General features: G+C 37.6%; 2 protein-coding genes across 2 annotated transcripts in view; one reads left to right on the top strand and one right to left on the bottom strand.

Annotated features, from left to right (window-relative positions):
- Positions 1-27,177, bottom strand: part of LOC128213505 (tetraspanin-18-like) — an 83,980-nt gene that overhangs the window by 38,737 nt on the left and 18,066 nt on the right. The gene's annotated exons all lie outside the window — the stretch shown is intronic.
- Positions 21,871-27,169, top strand: LOC128213503 (uncharacterized). Its single transcript, XM_052919263.1, has 5 exons — positions 21,871-21,924; positions 22,359-22,530; positions 22,832-24,282; positions 24,518-24,706; positions 26,819-27,169. Exons 2-5 carry the CDS (start codon positions 22,365-22,367, stop codon positions 27,101-27,103), a joined length of 2,091 nt encoding a protein of 696 aa, XP_052775223.1. The 5' UTR covers positions 21,871-21,924; positions 22,359-22,364; the 3' UTR covers positions 27,104-27,169.

The raw sequence follows: 27,177 nt of genomic DNA, 5'->3' as shown, positions 1-27,177 counted from the left end.
TTTAATACCAAGGGAATATTTATATCTACCAGTTTGTGGCTCATACAGGGAAAGCATTTTAAGCAAAACAGTTAAACGTGTCCAAACGGAATAAAAAATCTTCTATATTTCACTAGATGCTAAACACCTTGCATATCAAGTCCCCCCAAAAAACTTCCCATGATTATGTAACAAATTCGAACGGGGAATAATGCCGAGATCAAATTCAAACGTCCCGCACTGATTGGAATTAAATGCCGACACTGTAAACACATCCACAAACAAAACGCATCGATCTTCAACAAAAAATCTTTTAATAATTAATCCACAAATCTCTTGACGAATCTCGTAAATTGTGTTAACCAGAATTTAAGCAAACGAGTTCTGACATCACTGCCTTGAAAGAAGAAATTAGTTTTGATTACGACAGTGTGTGGTAAAGGAGTAATTGGTATTTCCCCTTGTTGTTTGGAACACATTTAGTGCCTGCAAAACACAGAGATTAACCTAAAACGTGATATCCCAAACAATCAGTTTTAAAACTTGAAACATTTCGCATTCATTAAAAAATGTTTTAAACTCTTAACCATTTTTTCTTGTAAATCTTCTTTCAGCAATTGCAAAGATAATTAATTCTGATTACGGCCGGCCTCAATAATGGCCGTCTTTGTTTATAGAATACATTGGATCCTTGTCCACGTGCAGAATTTGTCCACGAGTTTTGCCTCAGTCACACATAGTTTACGACTTTTTTTTACTCACGACCTCCGACGACCAGAATTTACGGCGACAAACGGCAACCTCTGACGATTAAAACATTAAGTCGGCGAATGTTTGTTGATTGGTCGTGCGATCAGTCGGCGATCGTCGACCGCGACCGCTCCGTTGACAGTCGGCAAATGCTAGGCACCTGATCGGCGTCTTATCGACGACATTCAAATATGATTTTTGCTTGATTGCCGATCATCGTATGGTTGTGGTCAACCTGTTCACGATCGGTTTTGGACGGCCCAAACAACTTTCTCAAAAGACTATTAAAGGAGAAAGTAAAGCATGGTTATACCACTGAGTCAGCTTCAATTTCTTTTTTTTTCCTCTTGCTAAGGGCTTGGACGTCTTATGGCAATGTAGGCTATGTGTGAACAGGGACTGACGAAGCATCTGACCCACAAATTCAATGTTAACGAAATAGCAATTTGGTGTTGTGCAGCATACAACTAGAACACTAGGGTAGCGGTTTTTAAAACCCTATGACGTCAAATGGAGACCGATACGTTTTTTTCATAGATAAATAACCTGCTTTTTGAGGTTTTAAATCAGGTAAAACTTTGTTCAAGTTATTGTATCAAATAAAATACCAGCAAACGTGTGCATGTATCATCTGAACAAATATGAAATGAATAAAAAGATATCAATTATTTTGACAACTCATCTTAACTCACATATTGTGTATTTGGATACGTTTTCACTCATCAATACCAATGTCATCAACAAACCGACATAAATGTCCATCTCTAAAAACAAATCCTCTAAGTGCTTTACCCGACCTAAACAACTTGATGACCTTTCACTCTCCCGAAATGTCACTCATGTCTCCCGCCATTTATTCCGATTTAGCCCTCTAAGGATTTGCCATTAATGTCGATGTTATTATAGTCATGTGTCAATATCTTTTCCCGCCATTTGGAGTATTTTAACCGCAAAAATACGAGCAAACGAAATGGCAGAAATCAGCCACCATAGAAAGTGAAATTTGACAGAAAGGGCCATTTGTGTATGTGTGTAACGTAAGGCTTGGAACGGCAATTTGTGTACGTCTGTTACGTAATAGTAGCAATGGCAATTCATGCATGTGTGTATTGTAAGAGTAGGAATGGCAATATATGTACGTGTGTAACGTAAGGCTATGAATGGCAATTGTGTATGTGTGTTACGTAAGAGTAGGAATGGCAATTGTGTACGTGTGTAACGTAAGAGTAGGAATGGCAATATGTGTACGTGCGTAACGTAAGAGTAGGAATGGCAATATGTGTACGTGCGTAACGTAAGAGTAGGAATGGCAATATGTGTACGTGCGTAACGTAAGAGTAGGAATGGCAATATGTGTACGTGCGTAACGTAAGAGTAGGAATGGCAATATATGTACGTGCGTAACGTAAGAGTAGGAATGGCAATTGTGTACGTGTGTAACGTAAGAGTAGGAATGGCAATTGTGTACGTGTGTTACGTAAGAGTAGGAATGGCAATTGTGTACGTGTGTTACGTAAGAGTAAAAATGGCAATTGTGTACGTGTGTTACGTAAGAGTAGGAATGACAATTGTGTACGTGTGTTACGTAAGAGTAGGAATGGCAATTGTGTACGTGTGTTACGTAAGAGTAGGAATGACAATTGTGTACGTGTGTTACGTAAGAGTAAGAATGGCAATTGTGTACGTGTGTTACGTAAGAGTAGGAATGGCAATTGTGTACGTGTGTTGCGTAAGAGTAGGAATGGCAATTGTGTACGTGTGTTGCGTAAGAGTAGGAATGGCAATTGTGTACGTGTGTTGCGTAAGAGTAGGAATGACAATTGTGTACGTGTGTTACGTAAGAGTAGGAATGACAATTGTGTACGTGTGTTACTTAAGAGTAGGAATGGCAATTGTGTACGTGTGTTACGTAAGAGTAGGAATGACAATTGTGTACGTGTGTTACGTAAGAGTAGGAATGACAATTGTGTACGTGTGTTACGTTAGAGTAGGAATGGCAATTGTGTACGTGTGTTACGTAAGAGTAATAATGGCAATTGTGTACGTGTGTTACGTAAGAGTAGGAATGGCAATATGTGTACGTGTGTTACGTAAGAGTAGGAATGGCAATACGTGTACGTGTGTTACGTAAGAGTAGGAATGGCAATATGTGTACGTGTGTTACGTAAGAGTAGGAATGGCAATATGTGTACGTGCGTAACGTAAGAGTAGGAATGGCAATATGTGTACGTGTGTTACGTAAGAGTAGGAATGGCAATATGTGTACGTGTGTTACGTAAGAGTAGGAATGGCAATATGTGTACGTGTGTTACGTAAGAGTAGGAATGACAATTGTGTACGTGTGGTACGTAATAGTAGGAATGGCAATATGTGTACGTGTGGTACGTAAGAGTAGGAATGGCAATATGTGTACGTGTGTTACGTAAGAGTAGGAATGGCAATTGTGTACGTGTGTTACGTAAGAGTAGGAATGGCAATATGTGTACGTGTGTAACGTAAGAGTAGGAATGGCAATAGTGTACGTGTGTAACGTAAGAGTAGGAATGGCAATTGTGTACGTGTGTAACGTAAGAGTAGGAATGGCAATATGTGTACGTGCGTAACGTAAGAGTAGGAATGGCAATATGTGTACGTGTGTTACGTAAGAGTAGGAATGGCAATATGTGTACGTGTGTTACGTAAGAGTAGGAATGGCAATATGTGTACGTGTGTTACGTAAGAGTAGGAATGACAATTGTGTACGTGTGTAACGTAAGAGTAGGAATGGCAATATGTGTACGTGTGTAACGTAAGAGTAGGAATGGCAATTGTGTACGTGTGTTACGTAAGAGTAGGAATGGCAATATGTGTACGTGTGTTACGTAAGAGTAGGAATGGCAATATGTGTACGTGTGTAACGTAATAGTATGAATGGCAATTGTGTACGTGTGTTACGTAAGAGAAGGAATGGCAATTTGTGTACGTGTGTTACGTAAGAGTAGGAATGGTAATATGTGTACGTGTGTTACATAAGAGTAGGAATGGCAATTGTGTACGTGTGTTACGTAAGAGTAGGAATGACAATTGTGTACGTGTGTTACGTAAGAGTAGGAATGGCAATATGTGTACGTGTGTTACGTAAGAGTAGGAATGGCAATTGTGTACGTGTGTTACGTAAGAGTAGGAATGACAATTGTGTACGTGTGTTACGTAAGAGTAGGAATGACAATTGTGTACGTGTGTTACGTAAGAGTAGGAATGGCAACTGTGTACGTGTGTTACGTAAGAGTAGGAATGACAATTGTGTGCGTGTGTTACGTAAGAGTAGGAATGACAATTGTGTACGTGTGTTACTTAAGAGTAGGAATGGCAATTGTGTACGTGTGTTACGTAAGAGTAGGAATGGCAATTGTGTACGTTTGTAACGTAAGGATTGGAACGGTGATTTGTGTACGTGTGTAACGTAAGAGTAGGAACGGCACTTTGTGTGCGTGTGTAACTAAAGAGTAGGAACGGCAACTTGTGTACGTGTGTAAAGTAAGAGTACGAATGGCAATTTGTGTACGTGTGTACCTAAGGATAAGAATGGCAATTTGTGTACGTGTGTACCTAAGGCTAAGAATGGCAATATGTGTACGTGTGTACCTAAGGCTAATAATGGCAATTTGTGTACGTGTGTACCTAAGGCTAAGAATGGCAATTTGTGTTCGTGTGTAACTAAGGCTAGGAATGAAAAGTTATGTACGCGTATAACGTAAGGCTAAGAATGGCAATTGTGTACTGTGTAACGTAAGAGTAGGAATGACAATTGTGTACGTGTGTTACGTAAGAGTAGGAATGACAATTGTGTACGTGTGTTACGTAAGAGAAGGAATGGCAATTGTGTACGTGTGTAACGTAAGAGTAGGAATGACAATTGTGTACGTGTGTAACGTAAGAGTAGGAATGACAATTGTGTACGTGTGTTACGTAAGAGTAGGAATGACAACTGTGTACGTTTGTAACGTAAGGATTGGAACGGTGATTTGTGTACGTGTGTAACGTAAGAGTAGGAATGACAATTGTGTGCGTGTGTTACGTAAGAGTAGGAATGGCAACGTACGGGTAGTGATTGCAATATGTGTACGTGTGTAACGTACGGGTAGTGATTGCAATATGTGTGCGTGTGTAACGTACGGGTAGTGATTGCAATATGTGTGCGTGTGTAACGTACGGGTAGTGATTGCAATATGTGTGCGTGTGTAACGTACGGGTAGTGATTGCAATATGTGTGCGTGTGTAACGTACGGGTAGTGATTGCAATATGTGTACGTGTGTAACGTACGGGTAGTGATTGCAATATGTGTACGTGTGTAACGTACGGGTAGTGATTGCAATATGTGTACGTGTGTAACGTACGGGTAGTGATTGCAATATGTGTACGTGTGTAACGTACGGGTAGTGATTGCAATATGTGTACGTGTGTAACGTACGGGTAGTGATTGCAATATGTGTACGTGTGTAACGTACGGGTAGTGATTGCAATATGTGTACGTGTGTAACGTACGGGTAGTGATTGCAATATGTGTACGTGTGTAACGTACGGGTAGTGATTGCAATATGTGTACGTGTGTAACGTACGGATAGTGATTGCAATATGTGTACGTGTGTAACGTAAGGATAGTGATTGCAATATGTGTACGTGTGTAACGTAAGGATAGTGATTGCAATATGTGTACGTGTGTAACGTAAGGATAGTGATTGCAATATGTGTACGTGTGTAACGTAAGGGTAGTGATTGCAATATGTGTACGTGTGTAACGTAAGGGTAGTGATTGCAATATGTGTACGTGTGTAACGTAAGGGTAGTGATTGCAATATGTGTACGTGTGTAACGTACGGGTAGTGATTGCAATATGTGTACGTGTGTAACTTACGGGTAGTGATTGCAATATGTGTACGTGTGTAACGTAAGGATAGTGATTGCAATATGTGTACGTGTGTAACGTAAGGGTAGTGATTGCAATATGTGTACGTGTGTAACGTAAGGGTAGTGATTGCAATATGTGTACGTGTGTAACTTACGGGTAGTGATTGCAATATGTGTGCGTGTGTAACGTATGGCATTTTAATTTAATTGCTATTTATTTTTTCTCATTTTTAAACATTTAACACTTAAAGAATCACACAAAATGAACAAACGAGTCGGTGAATTCGTGAACATGTAAATTCGCAAAGAAATGTGCATTTGTGCAATCGTAAATACATGAGATAAAATCGTGTAATCGCTAATTCTTTAAGTTAAAATGTCGGCGAGGACCACCATAATTTACTCTACGTTCCTATTTATTTATCGCTCTGATATTTTCCAAAAGACAATATCATTTACTATTGGACCTATCTGGAGATAATTGTATACCACGCTACTATAGTAATCAAGATTAATGTACAAACTTGGATCCGAAAACCTGTGATTAACATTATACGCGAACCAACCATTATATTTCATCATATTGAATTCGTGTACTTTTTCTGAAAAGTACGGAATTCAATAGCTTTGTTTCGCTTTTAAGGGCGAGGTTTTCAATATTATTATTATTATTATTATTATTATTATTATTATCATTATTATTATTATTATTATTATTATTATTATTATTGTAATTATTATTATTATTGTTATTATTATTTATGTCATATCAAAACCATTTAATCTATTACAGATTACCGATTTCAAATAATCACAGTCGGTACTTTGATTATCATTTTTCCTAGTAATATACTGTTTTGGTTTGTTGTTGTTGTTGTTGTTGTTGTTGTTGTTGTTTTGTATAGAATGTCAACTGGTTTCAAACTTGGGCTTTGTCAGTGTTTAAAATGATAGTCCACCTCCGCCCGTGGACACGTTCATAGAGTGAAAGACAAGAAATTATAGAATATTTCTGAAAGAAGCTTTGTTTTAAAGCAATATTGAATATAAAAGTGTTATGTTGTTTCTGTTCACTTATTTGTGCTCATATACGTGTTTGCAAATATGCTGATTAATCTGATCCAATTTCTTCTGTTTTGTTCTGTTCGGTTTTGTTCTGTTCTGTTTTGTTTTGTTCTGTTCTGTTCTGTTTTGTTCTGATATGTTATGTTCAGTTCTTGACTTAACTTTAAAATAGTGTGCTTCGTTTAAAGCTGTCAATTGTATAAAACGGATGCGTATTCCACGTGTTATGTTTTGGCTAGTTTGTACAATCAAAGGACTCGATCATGTTTTCCGACCAAAAGTTTGCGGATATTTTAACCTTTATCGTAAACATTGGTATTACCATGAGACTGACTTAGTATCATACAAATGACCGTTCAATATGAAACTTCAAAATAAAATAAAACCCATGTCCTTTAATACACAAAAATAACATATCTTACAACAAGACTAAACAACCAGTCCATTTTCTTTGAAACCCGTCCAAATCCATTAACAAAACTCTAAAATCCGATCAGATATTCCACGAAAACACCAAACATTGGACCAAAATTTGTTATTCTGTGTAAAATCCATTTAGTTTTCATACCAAGGGAATATCCATATCTACCAGCTTGGGTCTGATCGAACCACATTGTAATTTAACCAATTCTGCATTTAAATAAAAGCTTAGCACTGAACATATCAAATTCACCACCCCGTGTTCGAATGTGGAATAAATACTGCTAGGATAACATAGACTCGAATGTTTCACTCATCAACTTACAAAACAAATCAATCCTCAAGAGATTATGTTTTTAATAATGAATATATAAGTTTTAATGAAATGTGATCATGTTGTTTAAAAAGTGCCTAATTTTAATTTTCAGCAAGAACCAATATATTCATGTGAAATCAACATTTACTGATGGTTGTCCGGTTAGCGCAGTGATTAGCACACTCGCTTCCCACCAAGGCGACCCGGGTTCGATTCCCCGGCGCATGTGAGTTTGGTTAGTGGTCACCAAGCCGGACCAGTGGGTTTTCTCTGGGGACTCCGGTTTCCCCCGCACCATAAGACCACACTCTCGCGCAACATTGTGCCAACGAGAGTGACTTAGTGTAAGCTATCATAGCTTTCTTCACAATCGCTGTAAAATATATAATGTTTAAACTAACAAATAAGGAAAAACACTGTAATGAACGAACATGAAACACCAACATACGATGACACTTTAAAAACAGTGGTTTTGAAGTAAAATTACTTATCTGAATGTTATTATAATTATCAACAATCATAAGTAATATTTAAGAATAAAGTATATGGAGTATATGAGAATGTCTGCGATTGGCTTTTCTTTTACAAAAAATGGATCATACAACCTCATCCATGCAGACTGTAATCCCGCAATCACAGAAAAGATACACCTCAAATCCTTACATTAAACAAACCGATTTATAGACATGAAATATTGTACATTAATTTCCTTTGTTGCAGTGTCTAAACAACAATTTTCAAATCGTAGGAGTTGGGATTTAGTTTAGGTAGTTAATATGCTTCATGCGTTTTCTTAATTTAAAATGTCTCCAACCAAGTCCTTATATGGGAAAAAAGTCATAGATCCTTGCAAGATTATCATAAAAATGTTTAAGTTTTTAATAATAAATTTAAGTGTTGTGTAGCCTTATACTATGCTAAATGAGGTTAGAGGGGTTTTTTTTATAATAAAAAAAAATATACATTGTTTTCTATATTTAATCATCCTTTTAGGAAAATTAAAACAACTGTATTAATTGTGGTACATCTTATTTGGAAGTAAGGGTGCATCTTGAAAAAATTCCCACTGTTACAAAGTCTAAGAATCAGCTAAGAAGCTTTACGACACTCTATTGGCACACTACTTTTTGGCAAACATTAACTGTCAGAAGACCCTCGATTCCGCTAGACAGCAGTTGAGACTCTCTATTTGAAGCCCTCATTTATGTCAGTCACATGTCCGGGAAAACTACTCCCCACATGAGAGGTTTACTACCGACGTCAATAACCTTGATTCCTTTTTTGCAACAACACAAATGCTTTCAAGATGCACTCTAACTCCCAAATAAGATGTACCACAATTAATATAACTGTTTGACTTTGCCGAGAAGAATGATAAAATGTCGAAAACAATGGTTCTTTTAAAGAATACCGTGTTTAATTTAATATATATATATATATATATATATATATATATATCAGAAAACGTGGTATTTCTACCTTTTGAGACGATAGATGGTCACTATAAATATTTTAGGATTCACCAATCACTTATTTTGTGTGTTTTCAGTTTTTAAAAACATGGTTTAAGTTTTGTTATCAGTTATTCAAATTTTCCATAACTACATTATTTAGTAAGTGATTAAAGGTATTTCACTCAAAACTTATTTTTGTTATACATGTTTATGTATTGATTTTAAATAAGGGTGTCGCTTTACGATAACACGAACGAATATTTCGAAAATGAAAAATGCTTTTAATTTAAAGAACAATATTTCTGACACTGTAAAACGTCCATATACATTCGAGATTATTTTCGATGGAAAATGGTCAATGTGTTCCGGATGCCAACTATTATTTTGTCCAACAAAAGCTAAACGAACTTTTAAGAAAACTGCTGCACTGTCAGCTTCGATTCACCTATATTGGGCACCAACTGCGAGACACACATAGTATAATTACCATCATTGAATCTCCGTATTCATTTATTTATTGCAGAGAGCCTTTCAAAAGACAATATCGTTTACCAATGGACCTATATGGGTGACATTTTGGGGATAATTACACACCACGTTGCTATGGTAATCAAGATATATCACCATGGCTGTGTTCGGAGCTCACAAAAAACTTGTACTCTGCAATCCTATTAAGGTTAGAGATACCTAGATAAAATCCCGTTATATTCTACAGTGAATTGACCGATTTGCACACGAATTGAAAATGAGTCAAGGGCGTACTGGGAGCATTTTGAATCGTACGACTGTACGTTCAGAAAAGTATTTCATTGTTCTGGTCTCAATATATTATTTGGGTGGGACCGAAAGGGGTCAGTCCTCTTACGTAGAAAATATTTTAAGATTACCCCGTGGTTATATAGGAACACTTTTTAAGAATGTCCATGGCTCTAAACGCCAATATCCAGTGATATTACGACAAGCTTTAACCGGTAAAATTTACCATGTTAATATACGCCCTTTAAAGCCTTCGAATGCTATTCCTGATGTCGGAAAATAAAACTTGATTAATTGGTACGCACGGGCGTACTAGGTACGCCACTCTGAGTTCTAGTGTTCCACGACCCCAAACACCTTATATGGTAAGAAAGTTTCACTTGTGAAGTTTACATTAAACAACGGTAGACTGAAGTAACGTTTCTTAAACTAAAAATACAGTTTTTTTAAACGTGTCCACTATCTATTCAATACAGATACCCACTCCAGGGGAGGAATACACATAATGCTGTTAAAATGTAAATAAAAAGTAGGTCAAGTAGTTCCAGCATGTTCAGCACGTTTTTTTAATCACTAACCATTTTGCTTCAAGACCTATAAATATCGAAGTTAGAGTCAATGGTTTGAGATGGAATAAGCATGCTTTGATTCATTTGCATGTGTAAATAAAAACAAACAAAAAATCCAACATAATGTTACATTGAGAAGTCACATCTGAATCGGTGTAATTTGCCCTTTCAATTTTTCCATAAAACCAAACGCATTCTTTAATTTCTTGAATGTTTCAGAATGCTTGGTTCCTCTTTTAAGAATATCTTAAACATCTTTTACTATATTGTAACAAAAGCAGCTCTCCTTCCATTTATAATATTTATGATAAAGAGATAGCGTTGTTATAATTGACAATCATATTGATAAGTAACTCTTTCACAATCTGAGTCTGTTTCTTGACTGTTTTGTGATTAATGTAACTGCGGGTCCATGGGTGGTATTTAAGATTGAATCTAAGAATGATGTAGCTAATCGGATTGTTCGATATTATTAACTCATACAGCAAATGGAGTCAATGGTGTATGACTATAAAACTGACTTTTAGCATATTGAATACCACCCCATATTTACGAAATGATTGGTCCTTTAACTCAACTCAGACCTTTTGTGTGTGTATTGATTAACGGTCAAAACTCGGGGAAAATGCTAGTCTTCGATATCATTGAATTGCTCCAGGTTCTAACTAATTCGGTTACAGCTGAAATGAAATGCAACAAAGCACCTCGATCTTCAAAAATAATATTTTACCAATTAATCTAAAAATCTGTTACAAATACATGGTGTTGATTAAAAATAAAGTAAACTAGTTTTTTTTTATTTCACTGCCTGATAACTATTTTTTCATTTAGAAGACACTAAGAAATTTTGAGTTTGTTTTATTTTTTCAGGATATATATCTTTAGCGGATGAAAGTGTTATTTTTTCTTCATTTTCTGCGACCACGTGACATATATGATACATACACATGTATCTTACCAATGACCTACATAAGGTAAAGCTTGTAAGACGTTTGAACATAACATTAACCTAAACGCGTTCATTTAAGAATTGCATTTCTTTTCTTCAGTGAAAATGCATAAATTAAGCGTTTTCTTTCTGATAGTTCATACACCAATAAAAAACAGAAAGATTATAAGTATCTTCCATGGCCGAGAGTGTAAGATAGGTTCATCCCGACCCGAGCGTATGGTGTTTTGCGGAAACGAGGTTTACCGAGATGCTTTTTCTCCCACCTCAGTTAAACAAAATTAAGTAAAAACATTTTTGCAGGAACTCTTTTGTGCTTAGTGACAATAATTGGGTATGGATATGCGATAATTCGTGGTTGTCATGGATATGCGCGCAGTGATTCAGATTATGTTAATAGTCAAATCGGTCTTTAAATAGTTCTAAGGAGAGTGAAGCATTATTTCTTGAAATGTGCGTGAAAACTGTTTTATGGTGACATTTGAAGCGAGAAATAATTAATTAGCGTTCTAAATATTGCCACAAGACAAAGTTTCCATGATGCTACAGACAACAGTCTTCAACAAGGGAGGTAATTACAATGTGGCGACCATTAAAAAGGAGTTCCATACGGGCATTTTATCTTCGCCCGTGGGCAAGATGAGAATTTCTAGCATGGTTTAATTATCGGATCTACTTATCTGAGGTGGGAGAAAATGTATTCCTATTCTTACAACTTTAAATTAAGATACTTTCTATAATATGATTTGTCTAAGGTCCACAATCGATACCTTTCGTTTAAACGAGTTGTATGTAACCATCAGTCGCGCATATAACACCGCTCATAGTGCGTTAGTTTGTGGGTGTTTTCAAATAATTTCAACAAACTAACATGCACATTTTAAGGTAAAACTTAACCAATACATGACCTGTTGTATAATCGTACGTCCAGGCTTAAGACAGAATTTGCTGCATCTTTATGCAGGTGTAATAGTCTTATTCAAGTACCATAATCAAATACTAGTACAATTTACCCATAATACCTGCCTCTATTAGTGTCTTAACAAAAATAATGTACTTTTCATCACTTTCAAAAACGCATATCGGTACTAAGCATATGTACTAACATTTAACAATGGTAATACATGTTATATTGTAACTTTATACGGATTACGTTTCATTTTATCGATTTATCTTTTTCTCCAAGATACTTCTTCAGCTGCGTCTACCGGACTTTCAGGTTTCTCAAGAAATCCCAACTAAAGTGAAATAAATGATGTCCATTCTCTGTCCTGCAGTGACACTCCTGTCTCCCGCCATTTATTGTCCTCTCATTCGTTCTTATTGTCTAACACTTAGACTGTCTCACTTATTGTCACTGTCCATTACTGTCACGACAATAACTTTCGGTGAACAAATGTGGCATCCATTTTTTATTGAGATTTGGTTAGTTAAAAAGAACTGTGGTGGTATTAAATATGCAACTTAAGTAAATCTCATGGTCATACATCATTGACTTCATTCACTCTATAGGACAATTATTAATAACAAGTAATCCGATTAAAAACACCGATCTAGTTCCAATTAAGATCAATATTGAATACCAGCCTAGAGGTGATATTCAATACCAATCTTAATGGGATCTAAGAATGGTCTAGCTAATCGGATTGCTCGATATAAATAACGGACCTACACAGTGAATAGAGTCAAGTCAATGACACATTCCCATAAAATTGACTTAAGCTACATATTTAATACTACACGAGGTGTAGATTCCTCATGTGTAAACGGTCTACAGTTGTATTCTTACTTTTTAACAAGTTGATTCAAGACAGCAGACAAACTAAAAGTTGAGAACAGGGAGAAACAAAAGTGGATGATCGACAGCGACATTTAAAAGATACCCTAGGCAAAAGCGATAAAAAATCTAAAACCAATTTGACACATTTTATTACACAATCAATTTGAAGCAACTTCAAGAAGTTCTCAAAAGTTCAGACGTTCTGTTCCAGACCCTTATTTATGTGGGAATACTGCCCCCACGGGAGAGGTTTACAGTCGCTGCTGGTATTGTTGTTTATACCATCTGGGAATAATAAATATTTCATATTAATCCCAGATAACATGGATTTCATTCAGCAGACATTTTTGTGGTTCTAAGACACTTTGTAAATATATTTCAACAAATAAGATATATTTGATACAAAGAATATTGATCATTTCTAGGCTGAGGAGTGACAGCTAAAAGGTTCCAAAGTGACATTAGATACAGAAGAACCTATTGACTTTCACTCCTCGAGATACAACTAAAGAAATGTTCAAAAGTAATGGAAAGTTAATTGGTTGACTACATTAGTGTGGAAACAAAGTCAACCCCGCTGTGTTCAATGTATCACTCAACTTGTATTTTGTCCTTGTATTTACGTGCTAACGAGTATCTCATTTAAATTAATCGACATAATATCTCGTTTAAAGTAAACGACTTGCTATCTCGTTTAAAGCTGCACTCTCACAGATTGAACGTTTTGACAATTTTTTTTATTTTTTGTCTTGGAACGAGCCATTTTTTTGCGAAAATCCATGGAAAGCAGTTAAATAAGACTACTGACAAAAAATTACATCCCATATTTTTATATTTAAGTTCAAAAATTGATGTTTTATGTATTTTTCTTAAACCGTTAGTAAAGCGTTTAGCCTTTAAACATTAATTTTCGAACGGAAATATACAAATCTGCGATCTGATATTTTGTCAGCAGTGTTATATGAATGGTTTGCAGATACTTACGCAAAAATTGGTTCATTCCAAAACAAAAAATTAAAAAAAAAGTTGTCAAAACGGTAAATCTGTGAGAGTGCAGCTTTAAATGTAAAGCTACAGCTGTATTTTAGAGCTAAGATTGTATTTTAGAGCTAACATTGTATTTTAAAGCTATGGCTGTATTTTGAAGCTACGGTTGTATATTTTAAGGATTTTAAGATACAGCTGTATTTGAAAGTAAAGCTGTATATTTGTAGCTGAAACTATAATTTTACAGCCTTAGCAATAAATTCAATATATTTCAAACACAACCATTCCATGAATTTCTAACAAATTTGAACGGGGAATACTGCCAAGATCAAATTTAAACCTTTCCTGCTGATAGGAATTGAATGCCGACACTGTAAATACATCAACAAACGAAACACATCGATCTGCAAGGAAATACATTTTAATAATTGATCCACCAATCTAAAAGAAACCCCGTAAAAATTGTTTCGCCAGAAATAAAACAAAAACGCATTCTGATTTCCATGAAAGAAGAAATTAGTTTTGGTTACAGCTGTGTGATGTTAAAGAGTAACCCGTATCTTGGGTGATTTCAAAATTGCAAAATGTTTAAATCATTGTTTTTTTTAACATTTTTCAATTGTATTGTCTTGAGTTAACATGAATTGTGTTCACATTTTAAACAGTATGCTTGCAACGTTTAAAAAAGGAGACAGGTTATAGTTAATATAAGCGAATGTGTCCCATTATTATTATCAAAAAATCTGCTGGATGGTCTATTTTCTATTAGATCATTCATTTTCAGTTTAAAGGGCTAATGTTTCTACAAGATTTTCTGCGACCACATAATTGCATTAGAGAGGCCACGTCGAGGACCACGAACTATGTATTCCATGTTAACGAAATTGGTGTTGTGTAACCTACCAGTAATAAACAAGAGTAACTTACCGTATATTAATGACGTTAGCAGAAGGTCAAAACAAATTGTGACAATCAAATAATAAAAGATGTGGAATATGTTTACTTCGTTAAACAAAGTGATGAGATCAGGTTAGTACTGAATCAAAATTGAAAGAAGTTGTTCAGAATACAGACTTAGTTAGGCCACAACAAATTGATCATTTGTTCTACGGATTTTGCCAAAAAAAAGTAGGAGCGAGCGAGCGAAAAAAAATAATACTTTTTTTTAAAATTTAAGGCAAATCAGAGGCGAGCGAAGAGCGAAAAATTAAAAAATAAATAAAAAAGTTTATTTCTTACAAAATTTATCATACAATTATGTCAAGAAATGCTTTTTAATTACAAACAAAGGTTCTCAGTTATAAATGAAAAGGTTTTGATTGTATCACATGAAAATCTGTCTCAATATTTAACAAATGGCAATGAGATCCAGTGCTTTACTATTAACTCAAATTTAAACGTGGATATATTGTAAAGACAACATTCCTCATAGTAATGTGCAATTATTCGAGGACCAAAAAGAAAACTATTGTATTCATTCCGTAACTTACTATCACAAAAAAAACATTTTAGACTAGTAAGAGTAATTCATCATTTGAGCATTTCCAAATATTGGGTCAGGTCTAAATTTGAACCTCTTGAAGCACATGATAAAATTGTAGTGACATTGACATTGCAGAAGATTGAAAAAGTAAATAACACAGAGAACATTTCTAAAAGAAGAAACACTGTGGATTGAATTGCGGGACAACATACTTGAAGCAGTATCAAACAATTCTGCAAATGTGGCACCGGTTATTATTTTAAAGCAAGTGGTGTTTCCCTTTCAAGACCTCGCATTGACCACGAACCTATGGTGTATAGGTCCGTGCCTTAAAAAGAATATCATGATGGCCCCATAGCTACAATGACCGTAAGAAACAGGCCACTTTAATAACAGGCCACCTTACTACAACTCAGTGAAAGAAAAAAATGGATAAGCACAAAGAATTGAGAAAATTAAAACAGTCAGTTTACTTATAAAAGGTTTTATTTTCTGATTTAACGGATGTTATTTTCAAACTGTATGTGTTATGCACTAGTCAATTGTAACCCCCCCCCCCCCCCCTCCAGGTCTGGGGAATAGCGGGAACTTTCGGTCCAGCCAACCCCGCCGGGTAAATCCACCGCATTCACCCGGCACTGCGGGGCCACCTGGAAGGTTAAAACATGGTTCATTTACCCGGCTATCCTCGGACCTGTGGGGAGGGGGTTTGGGGGGGGGGGCGTGGTTACAATTGACTGGTGCATAAATACAGAATGTTTCTAAAACATTTACAAGTCCTACTATTTTTATCTGTTTTAAACAATTATGATTATATGAAAACTGAGAAATGCATTTAAGAATTTAAAAGAATAACTCACGAAAACATGTTCAATGGTTGTACCGTAAGTCGTGTGTTCGTGTATTTTAATATAAGTTTTGCACTCAAAATCCGATTTAGTTATTATTTAACACTAAACTTTGAGTGCAAAACAATAAATTACTTAAAACACACATAAATAATTATTGCCTTCGACGCTGTGAAACTCTTGTTGTTTACTGAAGACAATAATCCATTGACTATGACACTGGTTTTCACTTAAAACGTGTATTCTTCATTACAAATACTGAAAGTAACCTGAAAATTAATACCGAAATGAATAACAACGGTGCGTCTTGCAAAATATTCCCGACAAAAAAGACTGTCAACAAATATCGGCTATTTTGCGGTTACCCGGACCTTATTTTGTCCTGACAAGAGGAAAATTTGCTCGCGAAGAAATTACCTTCAAAAAGGCGAAGTCGACGTTGCAGGTTTAAATTCTTAGTAAAAGAATTTCAGAAAATAGAGGAAATTTAGAAGTCAACAAAAAAAAAAATATGCGCGGCCAAATAGTATGTGCGGGCGCAAAAAAAAAGTTTTTTTTTATTTTATTTTTTTTTGTTTTTCGAATTTTAGGTGCGGCAAATCCGACGAACAAATGATCAATTTGTTGTGGCCTTATGGTTTATTCTCAATTCTGTGATTTACTCACTGTTTATGCATTTCACCACTCTATATTTTGTATGTATGTTATGCAGTTCCGTAGCTCAAATGCTTGTTTACATTGTTCAATATATTATGCAGTAAATACTGGTTAAACCAAAGAACTTGAATAAGCATTTTTAATTTCATTACTGTTCATGCTTACTAGGTGAATGTGGAAGGCCGTATTTGGTAGTGAGGACTGATAATTACAAGATTGCGGGTCCAAGTTTGTTGCGATCTGGGAACACAGCCATGGTGATATATCAGTCTTGATTACCATAGAAACGTGGTGTGCAATTACCCCCAAAATGTCATCCGGATAGGTCCAATAGTAAATGATATTGTCTTTTGGAAAATCTCACAGCGATGAATAAATAAACCTGGAGTGTAAATTATGGTGATAAGGCGCTTTTCATTCTTACTTTTGGAGCCGTGGAGTTAAATTTAACTAAAACAGAGAGACTTCTTAAGATTAAGACCAAGAGCCGATGTAGTATTACATGCCATCTTTTTGTTGTTTCTTTTTTCATACAAGTGTGTACTTAAGATTGTGAGAAATATCATAAAATAATGTTTTTAATAGCAGTACTTTGAACAGACCATTGAATGGTTGTTTTATCACTCTATGGTCTGCATTGTAACCAATTGTTTCAATCCGCATAACATAATGGTCAATCATAACATTGGAAAATATCATTAATTGCTTTAAAACAAAAAGAGCCATACTCTTTCCATCTAAAGTCTTGTTGTTGTTTTTTTCTTTCAACTGTTCATATATGTTGCTGACTATTTGTGCTGTTTTGTGAATAGTATTAGAAACACCATTGAGTCTGTTTCGTGGCCAGAAACCAAATGAGAGGCCAAGAGAAGGTCGTCTGGTTGGGGTTGAACCCACAACCTCCTGGGTGCGAGGCGGACTTTGACCACTATACCACTCTCACCCCTATGTCATGGATGTGTGTCCGCTTATTGACAAAGCATCTGTTATCTCTGTCTGTTCGAATGTTACAGTAGATTTTGTGTTGTTCTGCTTACATATATTTTTTTGTTGATTGGAGTACCAAACTGTCACAAAATGGCGGTGCCATAGTAACATGAAGTGATTGTGATACGACTTGACAGTAATTGAGACAGTCTACGTGTTGAGTGAGATGTCAATAAATGGCAATAAACAGGAGTGGCATTCCGGGATGGAGAATGGACTTGCGGACATCTTCACCGTAGTTGCGGATCAATTGTTTAAAATGTAGGGAGAAAGGCTTAGCATTGGTCAAGTAATTTTAGGTCATAGATTTCAATGCAGTTGAAAATTTCTTGAGAAAGGAACGTGCTGGTTTCTTTGTTTTCACATAGTAGTACCAATGGACGAAAATAAAAGAATTGAACGATGAATGAGTTTAGAAGTTGACAAGTTCGATTTTTATATTATCCTTATACTAATCCAATGTGTTATACTTATTCAGTTGATATATGCAAAGAGTCGTTTTGTTGGTATAGTATCTGGTTCTAGGTGTTAAACAATGGTTAACCTCACATAAAACTTGTTAAACAACCACTAACATTGTTTGGTCCCCATTTTGTTCTCTGAATAACTGCTGACGTCATTATATTTTATGAAACCGCTACCCTAATGTACAAGTAGTAGGTTACACAACACGTTTATCATAAACCATATTAGTTCGAATCTTAGAATTGACATATCTTCCATTTGGTAGCAGAAAATTAAGAAAAACTGCTGTCTCTATATTTCATTTTCGAGCTTGCAGCAAAAACAACAATGCCAAAAATATATCATGCTAATTGTAATGGTTGAAGTTTATCATTCTGTTTTTTTTGCAGGCACAACATTTGTTGCAAATATCACTGTGAGGTTCGGTTGTCGTTTACGAGACTCGGTTGTAATGAAAACAAAACTCTTTTTTTTTTCTTTTTTTTTCCGGTGAAACAAAGATTGCGGGACGTCTTTAAGATTTGTGGATTCGTTATTAAAATATGTTTTCTTGGAGATGGATGTGTTCAATGCACGAATGTGTTCAATGCACGAATGTGTTTTCACTATCGGAATCGAATGTATGAAAGTCTTAGCAGTGGTCAAAGTTTATATTTGATCTCAACGCTATGATTTCACATTATCCTGGGATGTTTGTTTGAGACTTGGAAATGTAAGGTGTTCATTTCCTATTGAAAAACAAGAGTGGTTTAACTCGTTTACCTACAATGCCTTTTCTGTATGAACCTAATTGGTCAAGCCAACATAGACTCGCTACGCTCACTCCGCCCATTCTTAATCATAATGATTATAGTTTACGTCCTGTAACTATAAAATGTACGGAGAATGCCAAAATACACTAAGGTTTAAGACCGTTGACTTCTTTAAGTGCATGCATATTTACGGTTTGAGTAATAATTAAAGGTTGAAAGTACGTGAATGTACTCACGTATGATAAAATAGCGAAAAAAAAAGAAAATTGTCGAAAACTGACATAAACTTGGCATCGATGTGTACAATGCATTGCAACTTACTAACTGAAGTACCACATAGTTTACAATTTATTTAAGTTTAGCAGTTATTTCGTATTTTTCCATTAAAAAAGATTACTGTCTACCAGGTAGAATTCATTCCTTATGCGTGATTGTCGGTGTTATCACGTGATATTACCGAGGTAGGTTTATAGCTTAATTATGTCACCAAATTAGAGTAAGCCTTCATAGCTCAGTGGATACGACGCTGGACTTCAATTTTGGCGACGCGGGCTCGAACCCGGTCTCCTGACACAATTTTTGTTTTACATTTTGGTACTTTTTTACAATTATGATATCAAAGGGTAACACATTCTATTAGATAATTGTCCTGAGATTCGGTACAGAAAAAAACTTTTTTGGTGCCAATCTGTGACACAGCCCCTTTAAATAAATAAATGGTTTGATTCGAAGTCTTTACTTACAATGTATATCGCTTCTCCTGATTCAATTCTATAACTGAATTACTGAAATAAATGTATGGGGAAAAATACTGCCTTCTCACTGAACGAAATAAAATGTAGACCACTAATGATTGTTTCATCACTGCTTTTTATGGGTAAAATTACATAACATTATGACCTCAATGATCATAGTTACAAAGTGCACATGCCATGTCCATGATGGTGGTGCATGTTTAAAGTAAACGACTAGATCGTGATTCTCGGGGAAAAAACGATGTGAGATAAAGGAACGGCACGCAAAGATGCCATTCCAATATGCTGTATAGCCTTAATTACATTTGGAGACACATTTATAAGATGCACTCTTGTTCCCATATAAGACTTACCATAATTAATACACTTGCTTAAATATATCTAGAAGGATGAATAAATGTCGAAAACCATGGTTCTTATGAAGGATACTGAGTTAAATTTGAAAGAAAGGTGCAGAAAACACGCCGCTAGGCCGCTAACTTCACGTACATGGTATCACTCAAAATTTATGTTTGATATGCATGTAATGATTTTGAATAAGCGTGCCACTTTCAAATCAAAATGAAAGAGTGATGTTAACTTGAATTTATTCAGCTTGAAGTACTTCTATAAATATTCACAGACACCTCTATGGCGCTTCAAAGGGCTCAAGAAACTTTCACAACAGACGGCTTCTAACCTAGAGCATGTTCCGACAACCCCTTCAATTCTAAATGCATTTTTTTTTTTGGATTTAAAGATATCATTTTTGAAAATCATTAACAGCCCCGGCCTAAAATGCCAACGTAATGCTACGCCAGAGGGTAGGACTGTTTTAAATAAGTGTCTATATATACACTAAAAAAAGCGATAGTAAGCCGTCAGTAACCTTGATTGATGAGAAAAGCGTTTTTGCGCAAAGGAAGGTGGTTATTTCTGTTGTCAGGGCGATAATTACGCTCCATTGATTACTGAGCGGTGAGGACCGGGCGATCTTTGACGGACGACGGCGCGCAGATTCTAAGTAAACGTCTGTAATGAAGACAAATGTTCGAAGGCCGCCGGGTTATGACTTTAGTCTCAGGAGGAAGAAAATTGTTGCCAATGGGGTTTCTGACGTCCTGGTGACACAACTACGCGATTTCCCTATCTTGGAATTTTGATTTCAGCACCACTTACTCCCGATATCAATGTGGCATGTGTTGATAAATCATACCCTCCCTGTTATATTAAGAATTCAGTATTGTTCTCTGTGTTGGTGGGGGTGGGAGGGGTGGGGGGGCAACTATCTGCAGATACTTATACTTACTGTTTTTTGACATCAAAGTAATCTTTCAACTATCGCCTCGTTATTGTATCTTGATTATTTTATAAACTTTAAAACTTGTTTCGGTTTATAGGTTCAAATCAATTTTAAAAGTGACACTATGTAGAATATACCTTTTAATAGACAATTATAACAGCCTCCCGAACGGTGTTGGATTGGCAGTGAAATTTCATACCAACCAACAAATAGAGAAATAAGTCGATTTTGACGGCATGGGAGCGGTTTTGACGTATGTTAAGTCAATCTCATTGGCACGATATTGCGCGAGAGTTTGATGTTGTTGCTCGGGGTAACCCGGGGGAACCCAACTTGTCCGACTTAGTGGACCTCCAACCAAACAGTCCAAAATGGTGAATTTTGGGCGTTCCTTTTCCTATGTTGAAGAAAAAATAAACTTGTACGATTTAAGAGGGAGTGGGGAGGGCGACAGGCCCCCCTCTGGATCCGCTAGTGTTCTATAGTAAAACCTTATTCAGGTCGTAGAATTGCCAGTCAGCACACACCTCAGTGACCTTGTTTGACCATCACTTACGAAGTTTTGTTAAAATAAGTGCAAAGACACCAAATGAACCAAGAATTATATAAACTCATTGCCCTATTCACCGTATTATTATATATGTGCAGTACGTAATGTTTATAAACATTCTAACTTATAACTAATATGAAAGAGATAACCTCAGTTCCCATTTCTATGCCAAATCTTATCTCTATTAAATTGCTGTCCTTAATTTTATTAAGGGCATTTCGTCGTACAGAAGGTAAGTCGCTGCAAATCTCAATGATTTGAAATTAGATACAGACTAAACTATTATAAATTCAATATTAAGGATCCTAAAATGTGAGCTTTGACCAGGAATAGCATTATATTTAACTCTAAGCTGGATACAATCACTGGTTGCTGCGAAACATATCGTGAACGTGTACTTATATGCGTGGCTTCAATTACATGTAAAGTTGCAGTTGAGTTAAAAAGTCGTTTAAGGAAAAAAAATCATATGTACTTGTATATTCGCTTTACTCGTAGCATTAATCACACGTGTACTTATCTTTTACATTTAAATGCAGTTGGTTTCATGCGAGAAGGTCTGAAAACGTTGTTACAAGCAAAGAAAAAGCACTTGGAACATGTCATTGAACTCTTGTACGTAACCGTACACGTAGTGATTATATACAATATACATTGTCGTTTCAGTCTGCGATGTTGCTAACGCATTGTCTAGCGTTGCTGTGCGCGCTCGTGGGAACCGGTGCTGCCGCGGCCACGACGGACGCGCCCCACACGGCCGCCGAGGCGACGCAGCTGCTCCATCAACTTCAGAATGAGCTCCACACATTCAAGGACCACGTCAAGAACACCGTTAAAGGTAAACACTTTGATAGTTTGCCATAGTTAAGTTCATACATATTTATTGAGCTCAAGTTTGATTGAAAATAGCTATAAGCTGATACCAGAGACATTTTAAGTTTTTTCCAGCGTAGGAACTAGTACTGATGTAATTTTGAGAGGGACTAAGAGAATGTAGCTCTTGGTGGGACTCGGACCAATAACCGATTGACATAGGAAATAGTTTGTCAAACATCAAACCAATGTAGATATTATCCTACTCAGAAGATCCAGTTATTGTGCATACTTTCTTTGTAATCTCGTAAACTGTTTCTTTAAAGGACTTGCAAGACAGACTATGCTACAACAACTGTTTGTGGAAGAGCGCATTCGATCCGACGGTGCCTCGGGGATAAAGCAACTCCGCGGAATCGAGGGAGGAACTCGGCCCTACCACTCCACGTCTTTCACCAACAGGGCAGCTATGAATATCCACGAGCACGCCAACTATGATAGGACCCCTGGCATTGGAGAATTCATTGGCGTTCTCAATGGTGTGGAGTTCCGAACGCGGCACAACGATTACAAGCTCAGGATGCCCTCAACTACAACGAAAAACTACGAGGCTACAGAAGATATTCCATTCCCAGACGTCCCACCTTCAGTCCTCAACAAGCACAATATAAGTGAGGCGGTGGCCGAGATGCGGGCATATTTTAAAGCATTCCATGACCAGGATTTGAGCCTGAGGGACTATCGGCCGTACTTTAAGCCCGTCATGTGTTACCTGGAAGGCGCGTGGACAACGGACACTAAGACGATTACTGAACCCTTCCAGAGCGACCGCCACTTCCTAGACGCATCGAGCTGGTTTGATCTCCAAGAGAAGGTGCGTTTTACTTCTGCTTCCGGAGGCAAGAGTCAGTTCGAGAATTTCTCGTACCTCCCGACGACCGTGATAAACGTCACCGACGACGGTGAGCCCGTGTACGCTCAATGGAATTACCGCATCCTCTGCCACCCAATCAAGACGCCATTGAGCCTCCAGGACTTCAAACCGGTGGACGACCTTGCTGTCCGGATGTACAACAACATTGACATGACCAAGTACGCCAAGAACAGGGCGGCTAGGTTTACCTTTACACCGGACGCAAGTTTCGGATTCAACAAGGAACTCGGATCCGGCTCATTCACTGATGAGCACTTTCTGAACGGGAAGCTCGATGACATCATGTACGAGATTCCCGGCAAGGACAACTATCCCGGCCACATTGAGGACCGAGCTTTCAACGTCCTAAAATACAGAGCTGATATGCAAAACAACACCGTCTTGAACACGGCCAGGTACCACAGGCATTTCCGGACGCTGCAGCACGACGACAGCGGTAACGGCAACAAAAACCTGGGATTCTCCGACCCCTTCCTGTTTGTAGCGGAAACGACAAACCCCAGGGTCGCGAAGATGGGCGCAACCGACTGCCACAACGACGCACATGGCAGACAGACGTGTCAAACGTACGAGGGTCGCTATACTTACGCCGTGCCCATGGAAGTCATCTGGATGACCCCGCTGAGCACATGGAACCCGTACAACCTCTACCTTTCAACCAAAGCTGGTAACCCCAACCAGCACGGCCGTAACGGTGGAATGACGAGCGCCAAGGCGTTCAACGGAACTTCCAAAACCTATTACTACCTTACGCCGACAGAGTTCTACACGGGAGGCGACTTGCAAAGGGACCCTGCGGACACAGCCAGGGATGGCGTTGGCGTTCTTGACCAACAAGGACACGTACGTCCTTCAGTTTTGCTCATGTAAAATTCCTATAAATGTTGTGTATGTAGTTACATGCATAATGGAAATGGCAAATTGTACAGTCTGCCACATATATGAGCTTCTTTCGGCCCCTTGCGTTTTATAACGAAATGTACGTTTTTTCCGATTTACAAATAACCAACACTTTTACTTAACATTTGCAGATCAACAGTAATGTATCTTAACTTTAATCATGTGGAACCTTTTACAGGTTCGCCATATGGCCGCCTCAGGGGTGCGTATTTTCACCCCAAACATCCAAGGGGTTGGAAGCGTCCGTCTCCGCTACCCCGTGTTCCCAGTCCACCAGGAGGGCAACGCCATCTGGAAGAACCTCATGGCCCTCCAGGATATCACAATGAACCAGAGGGCGTGGCAAAATATGTTCGAACAGGCCCCGGTACGTAGACACGTCAACGTTTGCAAATACTTTGCCGTAAACGTTTGACATATAATAATTTTCATTTGTTTAAATATCGTATTTATCTTATATTCTTATCTTACAATTAGTGCACTGCGATGAACTGCGTAGACAGAGCGTCAATCAAGAGTGCCACAAAAAAGCCCACCTTAGCAACGGCATGATTTTAAAAACGTTTTGGGTTAAAAATTGAATTAATTAGACAAGGAACGGTTAAGCACCGGAAAGTCAATGTGGTTTTCACTTCTGATACAAAAATTTTATGCGTCCAATCCATATAGTACTATTCGTGAGGCAACAAAAGTCTAGCCATGGCTCTATTGTAACGTACGGTCACATATCATTTTTTGCAGCGGTTGGAACACTTTTAAAGCTGCACTCTCACAGATTGAATGTTTTGACAACTTTTTTTTATTTTCTGTCTTGGAATTAGAAAAAAATTGCGTACATATCTTAAAACCAGTGATAAAAGACTGCTGACATAAGTTCAGATCGCAGCTTTACATATTTCCGTCCCAAAAATGACGTTTTATGCATTTTCTTAAACCGTTCGTAAGGTTTACGCCATAAAACATGAAATTTGGAATGGAAATATGAAGATCTGCGATCTGATCTTTTGTCAGCAGTCTTTCATCACTTGTTAGCAGATATTTACGCAAAAAAATTCTAATTCCAAGACAGAAAATAAACAAGTTGGAAAAACGGTAAATCTGTGAGAGTGCAGCTTTAAGCCAAGGCAGATAACTGAATCCATGCGTACATACGTGCGTGAGGCAAACACCCAGTACCAACGGAACACATTCTTACCCACTACCATACACATTCATGCACGAACGCACTCACGAACGCACTCACGCCCACGACCCGACACACGCGCGCGAACGTAAGCACGCCCACATACACACACACATTTACTTCAATGGTAGCTTAAGCGTTGCCGGAGGTGTGCGTCGAACATGGATGGTATCTGCTTAACGATTCACAACAATGGGGACACACTCCCTGGATATGCAGCTCAATATTACAAGCTAATTAAAAACAAGAGCTGTCACAGTATGTGACGAATGCCCCCGAATATGACATTGACCTACGAACAAGGTCAGTACATGAAAAGTTGATTTTGCCTTTACGTGTCAAATACATATGGCAAGTCATTTTAAATTGCCTCTGAACATAAAAAAATACCACCCATACTTGACAACCTACACTGTTATGTCCTTATATTCAGAATTCCCTTGTGAATAAACACTTAGTGTATCTTTCACCTTAGAGGTAGGGACATGGGTTTTGCACACGACACGTCGTCTTCGTATGCTACATGTAGCAAGTGATTTTAAAATCTGTCCATAAAAGGGAAAGTAACAGCCCTGACACGACAACCTATACTCTATGTCCTTATATGCAGCACTCCATTGTGAATAAACACTATGTGTGACCTTGACCTTTGAGGCAGGGACACGGGTCTTGCACGCGACACGTCGTCTTGGTATGTGGAACACATGTGGCAAGTTATTTTAAAATCTGTCCATACAAGAGAAAGTTACAGCCCGGACACGACAACCTATACTCTATGTCCTTATATGCAGCACTCCATTGTGAATAAACACTAAGTGTGACCTTGACCTTTGAGGTAGGGACACGAGTCTTGCACACCACACGTCGTCTTGGTATGTGGAACACATGTGGCAAGTTATTTTAAAATCTGTCCATACAAGGGAAAGTTACAGAGCCGGACGGACGGACGGACGGACGGTGCGATTTTAATATGCCCACCTTCGGGGGCATAAAAAATAACCCGAGTTATTGCTAACCAGAACTGATATATCAATGGCCCTCATCAGGGCCTCGGTCACATTTGCTACCAACAAACATCCTTGAACAGTTTTATTTATATCTATGCGATTTCCAGACATTCCACACGCCGATGTTCCCAAAATCGGCAGTTCTCATTATCTCACCCGTAACGGATGCGCAAAACCATGCAGCATCCACAAAGCCGGTCTTTAGCTTAAGCAGATTAGCGACCCTCCTTCATTTCGTCCACATATGAATCCCATAATTTAATGGGGGTGTTATGTTTTAACAATGCAGGAATCCCACACAGAGGACACCCACTACGTGATGAGGACGACCTTCAATGATCCCCCGGGCAACCATTTCCACGAGGTGTTCCTAACGACAGCCGACATGGAAGTGATTGCAAAGAACGGTAACGTCACCGTCATGTCAACGCTCGATCTGAACCACCAGCACGAGCTTGTTATCCGGAAGAAGCAGGACCGAGGAGACTTCCTTTGGCTCGACATTCTCACGTGTGACGGCCTCGCGCACTGCTGGGATGGACACGACTCCCAAGTGCATCTGTTTTGGAACTAGTCATGTTTAGATATTGTAATGGTGTTTGTATGATTTTTCAACAAATAAATCATATTATATATTTTACCTTTGCT

This window comes from Mya arenaria, chromosome 13 (assembly GCF_026914265.1).
Source record: "Mya arenaria isolate MELC-2E11 chromosome 13, ASM2691426v1".
Lineage (NCBI taxonomy): Eukaryota > Metazoa > Mollusca > Bivalvia > Myida > Myidae > Mya > Mya arenaria.
This window is presented reverse-complemented; position numbering and strand designations above follow the sequence as displayed.